The following is a 17,153-nucleotide window of genomic DNA, read 5'->3' on the forward strand; positions in this document are numbered from 1 at the left end:
AAAAGACTGTAAAGTTGAAAGATATCTACTTGATTTGACTCATTTGGACGCTGAAGCTTCATATTAGCTTCAGATAAACTTTTAAATACATTTTTCACAGAAGGAGGACTGTGGGTTTTGTCTCCCATCACTTACATCGTAAGTGCATTATGAAGGGAGCTTCTAATGGTCAGTATGAACAGCAGGAATGATTACAGGAAGAAAAACATGTTTCATAGTTCATTTGGACACCTGACTGTTGTTTTAAGAACTCGTCCTTTCAGACAGTTTGGCCAAAAAGACGCAGATATTTAGTGGTTAAGCAAAATGGGGGTGAACCATCTTGACATGAAGTCTCAGCTCTTTAGCCACAAATGCTAAAGTCTACTTGTGTACGTTTTCGTGAATGTGGACGTGCACGTCTTAACATTAGTCAATGATAGTATTGGTAACGCTCTGTAATCACTGACTTGTGCATTATCCACGTGGTACGACATCAGATAATACACTGCACATGTCAATGCTGAAAGTTAATTCAATATAACGCAAGTATGTTGTGCTTTAAGGACTGATACTCTTGCTTTAGGTACCACATTTGATTTGCATGCCACAGATAAATGCAGTTAGTTGACTCCAGGTTGGACTTTGACCATGTTCTGTAACTGTACAGACCACCAGCACTGATATGGAGCAACACTCAACACTGCTTTAACATTTCACATACAGGCTGCGCTGCTCCTCTCTATAAAAACTATAAACTGTCAGATTCAGGAGACACTTCTCAACTACTGAAAGGTAATCTAGACTCTCAAACACACCTCACAGATCACACCATGTGGAGATGTTGTCATGTCATTTGTATATTTTCTGGAGCTGCTCCTGGGGTACAATGAATCTTATATTTTTCAAGAAAGAGCAAGTATTTTGTTACTTCATTGTAGAGCAGCTCCACAAACTGTCTATACATGACATCATGATGAAGACAATCATCATTTTACATTAAATGTTGGCATTCATCAGTTTATTGTTAGTATGGAAGCAATCAGTGGTGGAAGAAGTATTCAGATCCTTTACTTAAGTAAAAGTACTAATACAGTAATGTAAAAATACTCATGCATGCATGAAAAATCCTACTACAGTAAAGGAACATAAGTATTATGAGCTTGATGTAGTTAAAGTATTGCAGTAAAAGTAGTGGTTTGGTCCCTCTGACTGATATATTATTATATATGACATCATTGGATTATTAATAGTGAAGCATCAGTGTCAGAGCAGCATGTTACTGTTGTAGCTGCTGGAGGTGGAGCTAGTTTACACTACTTTATATACAGTTAGCTAGTTTAGTCCAGTGGTTCCCAACCTAGGGGTCTGGCCCCTCCAGAGGGTCAGTAGATAAATCTGAGGGGTCATGAGATGATTAATGGGAGAGAAAAGAAGAAAAAACAAAGTTCTGATACACAAATCTGTTTTCAGTTTTTGGACTTTTTCTCTAATCTTTGATTTTTGCTGAAATATTGGATCATTTGAACATTTATTGAAATGAAGCCATGTGAGAAGTTTAGAGGGAAAAAATCACTATTTGGTGGAGCTGTTAACAACTCATAGACATGTGAAATGTGACCCCGACTACACACTGCTTTATATAAGATGTCAAAAGCCAAAAAGGTTGGAAACCACTGGTTTCATCTTTAACAATGTGTTGTATTTGAAAAGCTTGTTATATTATCCATTGTGTCAAATCTTCATCTGAAAAGTAATTAAAGCTGTTAAATAAATGTAGTGGAGTAGAAAGTACAATATTTCCCTCTGAAATGTAGTGGAGTAGAAGTATAAAGTAGCATCACATGGAAATACTCAAGTAAAGCACCTCAAAACTGTATTTAAGTACAGTACTTGAGTAAATGTACTTAGTTACTTTTACTTACTTGCTTATGAATTTAACTTTTTACTTGTGAGAGGAAGAATGTCTTATATCTTCTGTCAGAAGTTGAATAGTCTTGTGTTAAAGGTACCATGTGGAGTTTCTGACCTGTAGGACGATATGGAGCAGTTTTTTAATGAACGTGACCCTGTTTCACAGATGACATGATACACAGTCCTGCTAATTGGTTCACACTATTCCAGTGATCTCACAGGTGGCTGTAAAGCACCAAGAAACACAGCAACTTGCCAGCGAAGGCAGAGAAGAAGAAGACTGCAAGCTAGCAAACATGGATGTAAACAATACAGGGTTTAAAATGGAGCTGCAACAATTAGTCAATTAATCGATGGCCAGAAAATTAAATGCTTCAATCATCACTATTGTGATGATGGAATAATCATTTATGTTTTCTTTTAGCAAAAAATACCAAAAATTCCACAAGTTCCAGCTTCTCAAATGAGAGAATTTGATGCTTTTCTTTGTCATACATTATAATAAACTAAGTTGGTCAGTTGGCAAATGTATTATGAGAAAGGAAATGCAGCCAACATGTTTGTTAGACCTCAAAGATGCATAAAAAGTATTTTAGTAATGATTAAAACTTAACCTTTGTTTGTTTACAAGAAAACTCCGCATGGCTCCTTTAACACTGATATTCATATACTTGGGTTTACTAATTAATTATCCTAGCAACAATTCTGAAGTCTTGTCAATTCACAGTTCAATCATGTAAGACTTATTACTGCTGTTGCAGAAACATGGCCTCCACCTCCCTGGGAAGACGACTGGTGGCTTGTCTCCTCAACGTGTCGGAGGCTCGCAGGAAAGACCTGGTGGAGACTGTGGCCAAATCTGCCTTATATGACCCTGCAGGCAAGTCTGATGTTATACTGCAGTAAGAGACGTATGAGAAGCTTTACTGGACTGATGCAAACAAACCGTTTACATCTGTTTAAGTAGCTCTGAAGCGCACATGTACATGTTTGTTATAAATTTCTGATTCTTAAAATATTTAGGATATCACAGCTTAAATTCCAAATGAGTCTGTGGATAATTAATGCCATAATTATTAAACTTCTTTTGATTTAAAGATGTCAGAGATGCTGCAGAGGTTTGTTCAGTTGGTTCAGAGTAGATTACAGATGATGACTGCAGAACAGAAACAGACAAACACACCTCTGTTTTCTGTGTGATTGTACTAAATATCATTGGCCGTGATGAATAAAACATCACTGAAGCAGGATAATTAAGAATAGAGCAGTTTTAAACTTATTTACATTTGAACATTTAATTGGATGTTTTCTTATTTTTGGCATTTATCAGGGAAGCAAACCAAACAACAAGAATAAATCTGCATTGATTTTGTTTACACATCACTTTCTGAGCCTCTTCGTTTTCTGCTTTTGTCAGTGTGGCACCAAACTTTATTAACCTTATTATTTAATTATATTATATTTCTTATTATTACTTCCTTATTATATGATTTCTCTGACGTACCTCGTCCACTAACAGCAGGATGTCTTTTCATCCAGTTTCCTATCATTTCATCCCTGTTTTATATGTTTATACATTATAAATATATTAGATTGTTGTTAATTTCACATGTTAATTATCCCTGGAGGTTTAAAGATTCCACACAACTACAATTAACTTTTAAAAAATATATAATTATGTGTTCTTGCAGAATAACACACCACTGAATTAACTCTAAGGATTTTTTAAAAATAATGTACAATATGGCAGATGTAGGGTCAATCCTTCTCTCTGATTGGCTATTCCCTCATGTGATCACCTGCGAGATGCTTTTAAAAGTTACTTTTATACTTTACTGTAAGTAGATGCGAGTCACTTGATAAATGTGTCTTTTTCTCTATTTATAGTATATTTAAGTGTAATTCTTTGATAAATTTGGGCCCTGATCATGGGATAATAATTGAGCTGATTCTTCTGGAGCTTCACTGCTACTTGTTACACAGATGAACACTAAAGACGATATTAAAGACAGTTTACAGAGTCGCAGACGTGGTTCCTGTGAGTTTAGTGACGTCACCGTGAAGCCTCTACAGCAGTTAACTGAGAAGACTTAAACTACGCATCTAAAACATTTGAATTTTTCTCCTTTTTCATAATCATCACACATCAGGTGTCAGACGAGAGGCGACCACAGTGCTCAACATCTTCAATGATCACGACTACAACCGTTCTGTCATCACCATCGTGTCCAGTATCGACTCAATCGGTAAGTTCTGAACGTTTTTTCGCTGAAACCTCATCGTGATGGAAGTTTTATGTTCATTTTTGCCAGCTGCTTGCTCACAGGGGGGATGTCGGGTCTCTGTAGATTAAAGAGTACAGTCTAGACCTGCTCTATATGAAAAATGCCCTGAGATAACTTCTGTTGTGATTTGTTGCTGTATAAATAAAACTGACTTGACTTTTCTTTCTTCTCCTGAGGGAAGAATAGAGTCAGATACTCTGCTGTAGCAGAGATTCAGCTTCAGTGTCCTCTGCTTTCTGATCTTCTGAGAGGAAAGAAATCCTTTAATAAGCTTTGTCAGGGATTTAAACACAAAAACTTCCAGGAAGAACATTTTTTTTTTTTTTATGTGCAAAGATCCCAGAAAAGTTTATCCCATTGAACGCTTATTTGAAACACGACCTTCTGAGAATACAGACTAGTTTACAGCAGGATGTCGTAAACCGACACCGAAAGACAAAGAAATCAGGTTTATTGCAAAGTAGGTTTGCACATACGAGGGATTTGCTTCGGTGTTGTGTTGCATAACAGTCAAAATATACATAAAAATCAAGTAATCATAAATAATATGAAATAGAAATTAACATTAAAATATGTAAAATACATTCTAAGTGTAAAGAGCTGCTATGAGTTTAAATTGAAGAGAATATAATGAATGAAATGTGCAAATGTTCATAATATACAGTAACATTATACATAATGTGCAAATAATAATAATACAAGATGTGCATTAATGTAACATGTTAGATGTGACGGGTTCACAGATGTGTAAATATAAGATTATAAGAGTTTATGTTAATATAATGTGCAGAAATCAGCTTAATATGCACAACATGACTGAAACTTTTATCTTTATTTTGTATTAAGCTCAGTTTTTCCAGAGTCAGATCAGGAATTCTTTTGATTAAACACAAAATTAAGAGTTTATTTTTCCAGTCTGTATATACAAATTAATTTTTTCTACATACATAAACACATGAAAAAGGAGACGGATACTTAAATAAAGCAGCTCAACACAGCAAATAAACCAACTAAAGTCTTTTTTCTGCAGTCTGTTATAAAGCTTGTTATGCCGACCTTTAAACACATGTTACGTCTGACCTGGAAAAGTAACTTCAGTCAACAACTTTGGATTTGTACTTTTTTGAGATTAAAAAAAAAAGTTTTTATTTCCCACTCAGCACACACTCAGGCTTTACTCTGACAGTATGCGTGATGTATTGTTTGATGTATCGCAGGGGAGGCGGTGCTGTCTGCATGTGAGAAAGCCTGCGGGCTGTTCGACATGCGCACTCACACCGGGGTCCATCCGTGTATGGGCGCTGTCGACCTCATACCCATCTACCCCCTGGGGGAGGAGGTGGGAGCGGAGGAGTGTGCTGAAGAGGCTCGGGGTGAGATGTGTGTGTGTGTGTGTGTGTGTGTAGGAATATTGTTTGTCTGAGTTGATTCAATATATCAGCTTTCAGGTCACAGTCGTCGCTTGTGTGTCTTGTTTTGTATTCAGAGCAGCACCTGACAGAGACGAACATGTTTTGACTCTTTATGGCTCAAACTAAATTAACGTTGGTTGTTTGCAGGCAGGATGGGGGTTGGGCTCCGAGACAGGAAAGTGCATCAGATGTGACTTGGAATTGTAATTCTTTGTTTTGCACCATGCAGCTGCGATCATCAGGGCCTGTGTATGTTTTTGGCTTTTATACAACAGATATCTAGAACGTATCAAAAACTAAACTAATACGTGAATGATTTGTTGCAAAGCAGGTGACAAAAGCTCAGGTTTACTCCAAATCATTTGAGTCTAAATAATTAAATTAATCACACTATTTAAATACCATCTAAACTATTACAGGTCCTCCATCCTGTGTGATTCATTCATTGTTTTAGTTTATATTGAGCTCATTTGTTATAAAGTTGTGTTTAATGCACACAGAAAACCTGGGAGAAAGTAGTATTACTGCATCATCGGAGCACTAGAAGGCTGCAACCAATCATCAATATGTCTGACAATTATTTTGTTTAATAATCAATTAGAAAATAGTGAAAAAAAAGGCCAAAGACCAAATTAACATATTCAGATGACCAGCAGTGAAAAAGCCAAAGATGATGAAGATGAAGAAGATGTTGAGTTTACTATAACAGAGAACAAGCAAATATTCACCTTTAGAAGCTGGTATCAGTGAATGTATTTATTTATTTATTTATTATTTATTTATTTATTTGGATCCCTGTTAGCTGTTACCAGCACAACAGCTGCTCTTCCTCAGGTCCTTAGAAAATAAATAAGAATAATAATAATAAATAGAATTATTTCATGTGATAATGTGAATCAAAAGTAAGTAAAAAATAAAATTGCATGCACACACATATATATATATATGCACAAACATAAATACATGTATTTACATATAAAACAGGTAATAAAATGTGTCTGTAATATGGTGAGCAGCACTTATTTTCATTATCATTAGTCTGACAATTATTTTCTATAATAATCAATAGATTGTTTAGTGTATGAAATGTCAGAAAATTGTGAAAAATGCCAAAAAATGATTCCCTGAAGCCCAAGTGAACATATTCAGATGACCAGCAGTCAAAAACCCCAAACATGTTGGGTTTACTGTGATGGACAACTTGCAGATATTCACTGTCGGAGCCGTTTTTTGAGTGTAATTTGGTCGTAGTTGATTGGCTGAGACCAGCCAATGACGTAGTTAGTTTACATGCGGTGCAGCAAGAGGTTAATTAAACCTGGTGCGACAAACCGCAGGCTTCTAAGTTTGTCGATTATCTTTTAATACCGTGTGTTGTTTTGATACTTTGAATTCATATAAATAATTTTCTTTAATCTACGTTAAGCTACTTTGATTTGAACTTGACATAAAGCCGCCATAGATGCACACATGTATATAACATGGATCCCCAAGTACAACTAGTGCAACAGCTACTCATCCTGGGGTCCTTAGAATAAATAAATAAAACAATAGATTAATGTGATAATGTGAATCCAAAATAATATTACATGCACAAACATAAACACATGTATTTACATATAAAACAGGTAATAAAATGCAGTAAAGAAGGAACAGTACTAGTCTGTATTACAGTCAGCAGTAATGCAGCACAGAACATTTTTTTTAAACAATCAACAATTAAAATTGTTGCCAATTAATTTTCTGTCAGTTGACTAATCATCTAACCAACCAATAATTTCAGGTCTAGAGTACTAACATGTATAGTGGAGGTCATTGGGAGCGTATAGGAGGTTAATCCAGCCGCTGCCAGAGGAAATGACTGAAGATGCTCTTGTGGTTTCACTGCGACCTTAACATTGTACCTTCTATACTGAGCTCATCTATAGTGTCTATAGGAATGTGTCCAGAGGCTGATGATGACACATTATCTCCTTCTTCTTCTTGTGCTGTTGATTATTTTCACACATTCACAGCTGGTTTAGCAGCCATGTGTCTTGCTAATAATGAGCAGTAATCCAGCATGCAGCTCTGTATGCCAGAAGTCTGCGCTCCAATCTGTGTGCTGTGTTTGGAGAATCATAATTGGAAAACTCGTTAACAAGCACTTCTATTTATGCATGCGTGTAATAAGCCGTCCATGTGTTCATGTCTGATTTTCATCACCTCAGGTGTGTTTTGTCTGTCACGCTCTTACTGCTCTCGTGTTTCTGAAATTGTGCACATGTGATGACGTTTGCTCCATTTGCTGGTTAACCCAACATGCCTGCCTTGTTCAGCTGTGGCTCAGGGACTTACAGAGCGGGTCCAGGGCACCAGTGCCTTCCTGTTTGGCTGGGCAGACTCCCCCCTTCAGAGGGGGCTGGCGCAGAGGAGGAAGGAGATGGGCTGGTTCAAGAAGACCGCAGACTTGCAGGCAATCAGGCCCGACGTGGGACCTCTTCCACAGAAACGATTCGGCCTCACAGGTGAGCCTCAGCTGGCAGAAAGAGTGGGCTGACATGTATATCAAAATCAGATTCAGATTTATTCACCAAGTAGCAAGTAGAAGGAATTTAATGTGGTCCAGATGTCGACAGAAAGTGCAATAAACATAAAGTAAGAAAGAGGCTCTGTGGGAGTCATACCATCTGTTGCATTGTACTTCCTGTAGGTGAAGATAGTTCTCTATGACTCTGGCTGGATGTTTGGGGTCGTTGTCAGGCTGCAGAATAAATTTGGGACCAATCAGACGCCTCCATGATGGTGTTGCATAATGGATAAGAATATAAACAAGTGTCGTAAACCTTTGCAAAGTACTTTATGTACAGTTAACAATTAGAAAAAGACTTGTGAAGACACAGTATACACATGAATTTGAATGAGATGGGGTGAACTGGTCATGTTAAAGAAGCTGTGGAGGTGGCGGGTGGTCCTGGTTCTTGGGGCTGTTTTGCTCTGAGAGGGGAACTTTTAGAAGAGGGATTTGCAGGGGTGAAAGGGGTCAGACGTTATCTTACCCACTCTCTCTCTGACCTGAGTTGTAAATGTCTGTGAGGGAGGGGAGTGTGAGTCTGATGACCTTATATGCGAGACATGTTTCTGTAGGGAAGTAATGTTTGAGCCTGTAAGGAAGGTTAGAGTTTCCAGGTTGATACAATGCAGGTGACTTTGTCTCTGTATTTAAAAGCTATGTTTTTTACAGCTGAACACAGGCTTTCCTCTTCTTTGACCTTTTAAAGGAAAAATCCACCCTGAATCATTTCAAAAAACTGTCTCACCTTAAAAGGATAGGTGTAGTCATCTCTCTTTGTACTCCCCGTAAACAGACTTCAATGTGTAATATCTTTGACCAAACTGTCAGCGGCCGAGTTGCATTGTGGGTAATGTAGGCGCCAGGTTCTGTCAAGGAAGAAGAATGTGTGGAATAAAAAGATCATATCTTTTAGGAGTGCAATGCTAAATCAGTGGAGTACTCTTTTAAGGTGCACTGGGACTCACAAAGAAAACCAAAGAAAGGTCTAACAAGCTCTGATTGGCTCATTTCTTGCAGGTGTTGGGGCCAGTCCATACGTCATGAACTGCAATGTCACTATCGACACCCAGGATATCGCCATGGGACGCAGCATCGCCACAGCCATCAGGGAGTCGACCCCGGGGGGCCTGCCAGGGGTGCAGGTGCTGGCTTTGCCACACGAGGGCACTGTGGAAATCGCCTGTAATGTGGAAAGCGTGAAGGCGCCTCCACCTAGTCACATGACTGCCGGCGAACCGTGGCCGTCTTTCAGCATCGGCGGTCAGATGTACTACCACGCTCCGGCATCTCTCATCACGGCGAGGGTGTCGGAGCTGGCGGGGAGGCACGGAGTCGGCACGAAGGGCACCGCGCTGGTGGGGTTCACCCCCCACCAGTGCAGGGGTCTGGCAGAGTTCGCACTGTCTCAAGGGATCGCTGAGTTCTGGAAAGAGCAGCGCAGGATCCATATGTGAAAACTAATCCAACAACCAGTGACGCCACAAACAAACAGCTATTTGTGATATTTTAATTACCATAAGAATTGACTGTGCCTAAGCTCCATCCCCTTAGTTACCGTTGCTAAGCCTGTCAAGTTTTTCATTCTAGCGCTGCATGTATGCAGTTTACAGTAACAGTGGCAGATTTACTCCTCAAAACATATAGTAATTTCACATAGAAGTGTGAACAACAGGCTTCTCATTTCTAGCTGATAACCGTTAAAATGACGACTGTCACTAGCAGACTTCATCAGCTGTAGCTAGCTAGAATTTGCTAATAAGCTAACGCTAACTCGGTGAGCTGACTGAAAACTGATTTTAAAATGAGAACACTAAACATACACACAGTGGTTACATACATTATATCTTGCTAATATCTAATGCTACTGAAGCTAAAGCTACATGTCCTAGGAAAAAAGTCAACATGGCCGCCGGTTGATGAGGCAGGAAGAAAATATGGAAATAAAGAGCAATTATAATTGTTAGTGTATCGTAGGGTTTGGCTTGTTAGCTCTAGTATTTTACTACAGTATTTTAAATGAAAACGTAGTTAAAATGTTACTTGTTCTAACAGAATCATGTTGGGATTTTCGTTTTATTGTTCATACATTCAAACAGTATTCCACTTGAACAAACGAGGATGAGAATAAACTGACGTGTTTGGAAAACATAATGCTATCTCAGGTAACACGTCTTGGCTGGAGTCGCTGGAGAGTAAACTCTCCAAACCAAATAAAGAAGAGCAGGAACTGAGCTGTTTATTGTTAATCTAAAATCAGTTATAGCAGCATCTTGGCTCCCAGGCACTGGATGTTCCAGTCCTAAACAGGGACAAAGTAGTAGTCGGGCATGCTAATGTTTGCTCTTGTATTTTTAGTCTTGGGGAGGCCATGTCAGTATGTGGATGATCCAAACCTTGTTGGTCAACAGTGTAATGCTCCTTTGATTGTTTACAGCATTAGAAATGCACTTACAATTCAGTTTTTAATGGGTCCATAAGCTTTTTAATGATATTTTTCAGTTCATTTCACTTATTTATTTGATTAACTCATAGATTTCCTCATGTCTGCTCTTTGCTATCACTATTAATACTTAATCACAAACTGCATTCAGATAGATGAATGTTTTATGAGCCAATGTGTATGGTGACCTTTTTAATAGAAATATTTCATTCAATAAATGATTTATCAGTTAAATTTCTTTATCCTGTTTTTTTTTTTTCCATGAGGAGAATCGAGTAAAACTGAAGGAAAATTATCTGCACATCCTCTTTAATGTAAAACACCTGCTTTCCTAATCTGACACCAGCAGTAAAAGAGATCTGAGCTCTTATTCCCTGATTTATTCTGAGACTAGAACCATAAATCACAACATTATTGTCCTCTAGAGAAGTTTGCGGCAGCACTTCTTTAATGTGTGTGTGTGTGTGTGTGTCATTTCCTGTTTGGAGCAAATGGGACACTTGTGTTTACTGATGAGTCTCTGCTGATGAGTCTTTTCCCATCATTTTCCACCATCAACTTCACCATGCCTAACTCTGTGGGAGAGTCACCATCTGTGTGTGAAACGGCTATTTTTAATCAGTCTTCTAGAAACATTCAGCGCTCCGGCAGCGTTTCAACCAATATTTTTGATTCGACTTTAAATATGACCCAGTTCAGCTGTTTACCATGTAGTTAAGTATATTTTCTGATGAATCCTATACACGGTGTACGCTCATGATGCACAGGATTAACCATTTGCTAACATGGAGGAGAGTTTGGCCAGAGGACAGGTCAGGAATGAACTGGGGCGAGATGATTCCACTCATTCCTTACATAAGGCCAGTATAATGCATTGAATAGCAGCACATTCATGCAGTGAGGAGGTATGGATTTGAGTCATTATTAATAACTGGGACTATATGGATGTGGCACAAAGACAAGTTTAAAAAAAAAAAAAAAAAACCCACTGAAAAATGTATAAGAGCTGTTTAATTTTGCAAAAGAAGCGACTGATTCCAGAGCCAATAACCGCCTAATCTACATTCAGAGAGTGGGTGCTAATCTGTTAAGCTTTGCACACCAACTGAGTTAGCATGATTCACAAAATCTTCCAGTGAGATTGGTATGCTTTGGCGTCAGAGTCTGAATTTACTATCCTTTCATCATGTTGTGTAATTTTTTTTTTTTTTTCATTTTTCTGCATTTTCAGTTATGTAAGGTTTCCCTTTGAGGCAGAATCTGTGCAGTTTTCATCAATGTGTGCGCGCTTCTTTGGATAAGTCTTTTGTATGTGATCCAGCTGAGGCTCTTAGTCACACAAGCGACGCAGCTGTGCAGCTTCATCTCATGCGTACTGTACATACAACTCTCTCTTTCACACACACGTATCCTTTCTCCCTCCTCTCTGCTGTCTTCCTCTCTTTTCTGCATATAGACACACATGCCTTTACTCTATATGGATGACACACACACACACACACACACTCAGCCTGCCAGGCTTGAGAGCATCAAGGCCTAATCTAGGTCACAGCATAAACCCAGAGGTATCCTGGTCTCCACACACACACCCACACACACACTCATATGCATGCACGTTTTTAAATTTGCAACCCCGATTGCATATCTCGCTCATAAAATCCATTTTGGCTTTGTTGGTTTTCCCTCAGCAAGCTGCATCAGATTTTCAATTTGACAACGTCACCTCCCAGGAAATAAACAAGACTATAAATAAAACAAGTGAATTTCATATTTCCCCAAAATCCCCTCCCTCCTATCTTCCTCTCCTTCCTCTCCCTCCCGAATAACCTCATTGGTTATATGACTCAGTCTTATGATTGTCACAAGGCCATCATTTCCTTGATTAATTAACTGCACTTTGGTAACATTCAACAGCAGATTCACTGAATGAATGAATGATGACGATGACGGTGAATACATTTATGTGTTTGATGTTGGAATAAAGGAATAAAGATGTGTATCTTTTCCCTGCATGCTGCTGCGGTTAATGTGCATCCTTGCTGCAGAAGCACGATAGGATTGCTTTGATATGACTTCGCCTGACAGCGTATCATCCGAGATGCGACCAAGTGTCACAGCACAGAAATAGAGGAGCTTATTTCTTTACATCAGTCTCCAGCTTTCTATAAATATTCCAAGGCTCTCTGTTCTCTCTCTCTCTCTCTCTCTATCTCCCTCTTCCTCTTTCTTTCTGTCTTGCTGCCTTCCCTGTTCTCCCCCCCTCCCTCTCCCTTTTCCCCCCCCCCCCCCTTCTCTCTGTTTGTCCATTTTTTTCCTACACTCACTGCCTCCCATATCTTCTCTTTTCCCTCTGCTCCTGTCGTATAATGTAGAGATGTTTCTCTTGTCTGTCTAAAAAGAAGAAATAGTGTTAAGCTGGAACAAGAACACTCTTGTGCTGCAGAGGGTTTGTTGTTTTTTTTTTTTTACCCCTCTGCTAGTCCCGCAGAGGGCAGTTTAAGCTGATCTTATCATCACAACATATAGAAATCACCTCCCTCTTCCCTCTCCTACTTCACTGCCCCACAGATTCGAAGTCCAGTGTGACAATTAATCTCATCTAAGGCTGCTCAAGGATTCAAAAACAGGAACATTTACAAGAAAAGAGGCCAAGCAGATATTAACAAAAGCAGCTGCCAGTTAGACGCTGCCGCTGTGCCCAAAAAAAAAAAATGCAAGTGCACAGTGCTATCCTCTCCTAACCTATCGGTGTGGGAAGTAAGCGTGCCACCTATGAAGTCAGCAGTCCCCAACCCCCACCCTGAACACATGTTCAACATCCTCTGGGCACGGGCTGAGCAGAACACTGAGACACAGCTGAGAATTAGAGGGGGAGAGAGAGAGGGAGAGAGCAGCGAAGTGGAAACATGGGTGAGCATCAGAGAAAAGACAGAAATAGAGCGATAAAGCCGTGAATTAGGCAGAGGCAGAGAGGAGGAGGAGGAGGAGGAGGAGGAGGAGAAATAGTGACAGTGCAGGGATGCTTCGTGCAGACAAGGTTATATTCTCGTAGCAGAAAGCTCCTCTCGTCGTGTGTGGATGTGAGAATCTCATGGATTTTCCCCTCGTCTGAGTCTCAGTGGAATTGACTGCATCTGGATCCGAAGCAGCTGCGGACGGAGGATGCGACTGTGGATGCTGGATGCTAGGATCCATGTGGGCCTGTGACGTCTGCAGTCCCCTCCGCGGCTACCTTCTTCCCCATAAGGATGGCTCCAGCGGCAATGACCCAGATTGTGGAGTCCTGGCTCTTCGCTCTGCGCTGCTCCTCGGGTGGTCTGTGAATGTGATGCGGACAAGGCATGCTCTACCTCTCGGCGGAAACCTCTCAGCCTGACGCCTCTGCTGACATCTGTCTCCGTGGATACACACAGCAACTGCCAGGGTAAGGATGCACTGCACACCCAAACATCAGGGCTTTGTATGTGTGTATGTGTGTGTGTGTGTGTGTATGTTGTGGTCTCTGTATGAATACATTACAAATCACTACAACCATGTGGATGATATTTCTATTCTTCACACATGTGCCTGCTCCTTCTCGTTGGACACATAAGCAGAGAAACAGTTTTCAAACGATGGTGAACTGATGCCATATTGTATGCATTCAATACGCAGAATAGCTCCATGAATAATGTATGATCTGGGAGATATCATGGTGAGCAACAGGTAACTGCGAAAGTAGGCTAGGATGGCACAGGAAGAAAAGACCTCAATACATTATTTATTAAAGTCCTGTTGGTTTCTGAAAGCATTTGGCTTTAGTCTGAATGATGGACATAATGGGGGGGGGGGGAGGCTTTTTGTTCCTTCATAATGGGAAAGATAAATATTAATAATTTAATTCATCAGTCCAGTTCAGACAAATTTAACCTCAGTCTGGTCCATTCAGTTCAGTTTTCTCATTCAGTGTCCTCAAAGAAGTCGATTAGACACGTCAGCAGTCTTCCGCCACAGAAAACAGTAGTGGGTGACATTTGATAGGAGGTCGGGCACTTTGACTAAAGGTCAGACTGAGGTCAGTAAGCTTTCTCCTTTCATTTATTAATGACATGCATGTCTTGTGACGGCAAGTGGAGAAAACTGACTTCATCCTCTCAGCTGCAAATCTATATTTCACTTCTTTTTCTGCTCGGATGCTGCTTAATTAGCCAGGAAACTTCAAAAAGACATTTTTAATTCCAGGGGAATTAAAAATGTTTACCTGAGTAAAGATTAAATATATACTGTTATTATAGTAGATTGTAAATCTGCTGAAGGTAATCTTATCAGTATCTGCTGCCTATCAGGTTCATACTTGTACATTTGCATATATGTACGTTGGTGAGTCGGCTCACGATTTTAGAAATTCAGGACCTGAATCGTGTCACTTTAAAGATGTCTCAGCCTTTTTACTCATTTTGTTCAATATATTTTATTAACATAGACATTTTTGGTAGGTTTTACTGATTTATCTCCACAGGTTTTCTGTGCCTCTAAAATGTATTTAATACCTTTGTTAAATAATCACCTCACATCTAAAAAAAATGGTAAATCTGCAGGTAAAGACTGAGACTGAATACTGTGGTCCAAATCTTGTTTCTGGATATTATCATTTATTAATATTATCATCAATAATCTGACAGCATCATGATTGACATCTTAAAGAAGGTGCCACCAGTGCTTCAAATGTTCAGCTCTTATGTCTTATTTCAGTTTAAGCCAGCAACAACATGAATCCAAATCTGCACCAGATTTGTCTGGTTTGTGGGTATAAATGTGTCACAGTCATGTCAAACATGGCTCCACCTCAGACTGATGCTACACAGCATCTCCAGAGCTGAGCTACAGACCGTCCACTGGTCACAAAAAAATCATTTTTCACCAACAAGTGTCTTGTGCTCTTTTGTACTGCAAGCTGTTTGGCTTTATCTCATCTAGCCTGGCTACAATATATCTGTGTAGATGTGTTATCATTTACATACATAGTAGCAGCAGAGGTCTAATCAATAAATCAATCAAACTTTACTTGTGTAGCACCTTTCATACAGTTAATGTAATTCAAAGTGCTTTACAGATGACGGACAAGCTGATAATAAGATGAAAAGCTGAGTGAATGGAAAAGATGAATAATAATAAAAATCTGTGATTTTTTTTAAGTAGATGTTTTGTTATGAAAAATACTGTTTAATGGACTTTTGGTAAATACATCATTTTGGCTCACTGTATATAATTGAGGCGCTGTTGTTGTTTGTCTGTTTGTTTGCTTGTGGCCTGGGATGGGGGGAATGATGAAATGTGTGGACTGCATTGCTTATAGTATCTACAGTAACAGTAAAACTAAAAATACCTCCTCATGGTTTTATGCCTCCGCCAACCAGTCAAGTTGGAGTTTTCATCCATGTCTGTCCAGACTCATATAATATTTGTAGTGAAGACTTTGAAGGCGTTTAATAAAAGGTATTTTCCTTGTATGTGTTCACATGTTTGGCCAATAAATCAGATTCTGATAGAACGCAAAGTTGTAGCCATGACAGTAAACGATGCTTCAGATATGAATGTTGCTGCAAAGAAGCTACAAATTCTAAAACATGGAGGCTTCACACACATCTTCAACCCGCCAGCAGAAATATGGTCACAATCTCCCCATCTGCTCCTGAGTTATGGCGTTGAATGATGGTCAGAAAGTGTTTTTGCAGAATATTACAATGTCACAGTGAAGTTGACCTTTGACCCTTTGGATATAAAATGTCATCACTTCATCATTTTATCCCATTAGACATTTGTGTCAAACTTAATAATTAGCATAAATAATTAGCGTATGACTTCTTGAGTTATGGCCAAAAACGTGTTTTGTGAGGTAACAGTGACCTTTAACCTCTGACCACCAAACTGTAATCAGTTCATCCTTGAGTCCAAGTGGACATTTGTACCAAATTTGAAGAAATTCCCTCAACATGTTCCTGAGATATCGTGTTCACGAGAACGGGACGGACGGCCTCGGCTGTCGCTGGCGCGGAGGCATAATAAAGTAAAACCGATACAAGACAATGACAGTTAAAACATTTTACAACATAAACACAATATAATAAATGATTAAATAAAATAAATAATGGTCATAAAATATTCTAACCAGAAGAGGTTTTAAGTTTACATTTAAAAATATCAACACGAATACTGGAACGGTCTTCACAGAACGTTAAGTACTGAATTTATATCTCTAAAGTTGGAGACTCTTTTATCTGGGTCTAGTTTTGTTTGGAGGGATATAAAGCTGCTGCAGGCCCTTTTGGCAGCAAGTAAAAAATCGATCACTCTTAACTGGCTAAATCCGGTTAACAGTCCACTTACATTAGAAGAGTAGCACAAAATTATTTTTGACATATTTAAAATGGAAAAGTTGACGTACTCTTTGAGAATCCAAAAAGACAAATTTCATCAAATTTGGAATAAATGTACTGAATTTATAACTCCAACGTGAGCAGACTTTATATGACTGTACCAATGTTTTATGCTCCTTTCCTCTTGTTGAATAGCAGAATATTAAACCCTCT

At 39.1% G+C, this 17,153-nt stretch overlaps 1 protein-coding gene across 4 annotated transcripts; it reads left to right on the forward strand.

The window, feature by feature from the left end:
• The first annotated feature begins 216 nt into the window (after nucleotides 1–216).
• On the forward strand, nucleotides 217–10,876 carry ftcdnl1 (formiminotransferase cyclodeaminase N-terminal like 1). 4 transcript variants are annotated; one of them, XM_042425363.1, is made up of 7 exons: nucleotides 217–528; nucleotides 650–774; nucleotides 2,655–2,773; nucleotides 4,044–4,139; nucleotides 5,396–5,551; nucleotides 7,909–8,097; nucleotides 9,162–10,861. In XM_042425363.1, the coding sequence occupies exons 3-7, from the start codon at nucleotides 2,659–2,661 to the stop codon at nucleotides 9,596–9,598; spliced, it is 993 nt and encodes a 330-aa protein (XP_042281297.1). In that variant the 5' UTR covers nucleotides 217–528; nucleotides 650–774; nucleotides 2,655–2,658; the 3' UTR covers nucleotides 9,599–10,861. The 4 variants fall into 4 exon arrangements, with proteins under 4 accessions (XP_042281297.1, XP_042281298.1, XP_042281299.1 ...); XM_042425364.1 differs by having other exon boundaries at nucleotides 706–774; XM_042425365.1 differs by having other exon boundaries at nucleotides 217–467; nucleotides 706–774.
• Nucleotides 10,877–17,153: the final 6,277 nt, after the last annotated feature.

Source organism: Thunnus maccoyii, chromosome 11 (genome assembly GCF_910596095.1).
Source record: "Thunnus maccoyii chromosome 11, fThuMac1.1, whole genome shotgun sequence".
In the NCBI taxonomy this organism is placed as follows: Eukaryota; Metazoa; Chordata; class Actinopteri; order Scombriformes; family Scombridae; genus Thunnus; species Thunnus maccoyii.

What these genes read in the sequence shown, in the direction of transcription:
- ftcdnl1 (XM_042425367.1), top strand. Translation starts at nt 2,659, where the DNA reads ATGGCCTCCACCTCCCTGGGAAGACGACTGGTGGCTTGTCTCCTCAAC. An exon ending in TGCCTTATATGACCCTGCAG is followed by an intron (nt 2,774 to 4,043) that starts GCAAGTCTGATG and finishes ATCACACATCAG; the next exon opens with GTGTCAGACGAGAGGCGACC. An exon ending in GTCCAGTATCGACTCAATCG is followed by an intron (nt 4,140 to 5,395) that starts GTAAGTTCTGAA and finishes GATGTATCGCAG; the next exon opens with GGGAGGCGGTGCTGTCTGCA.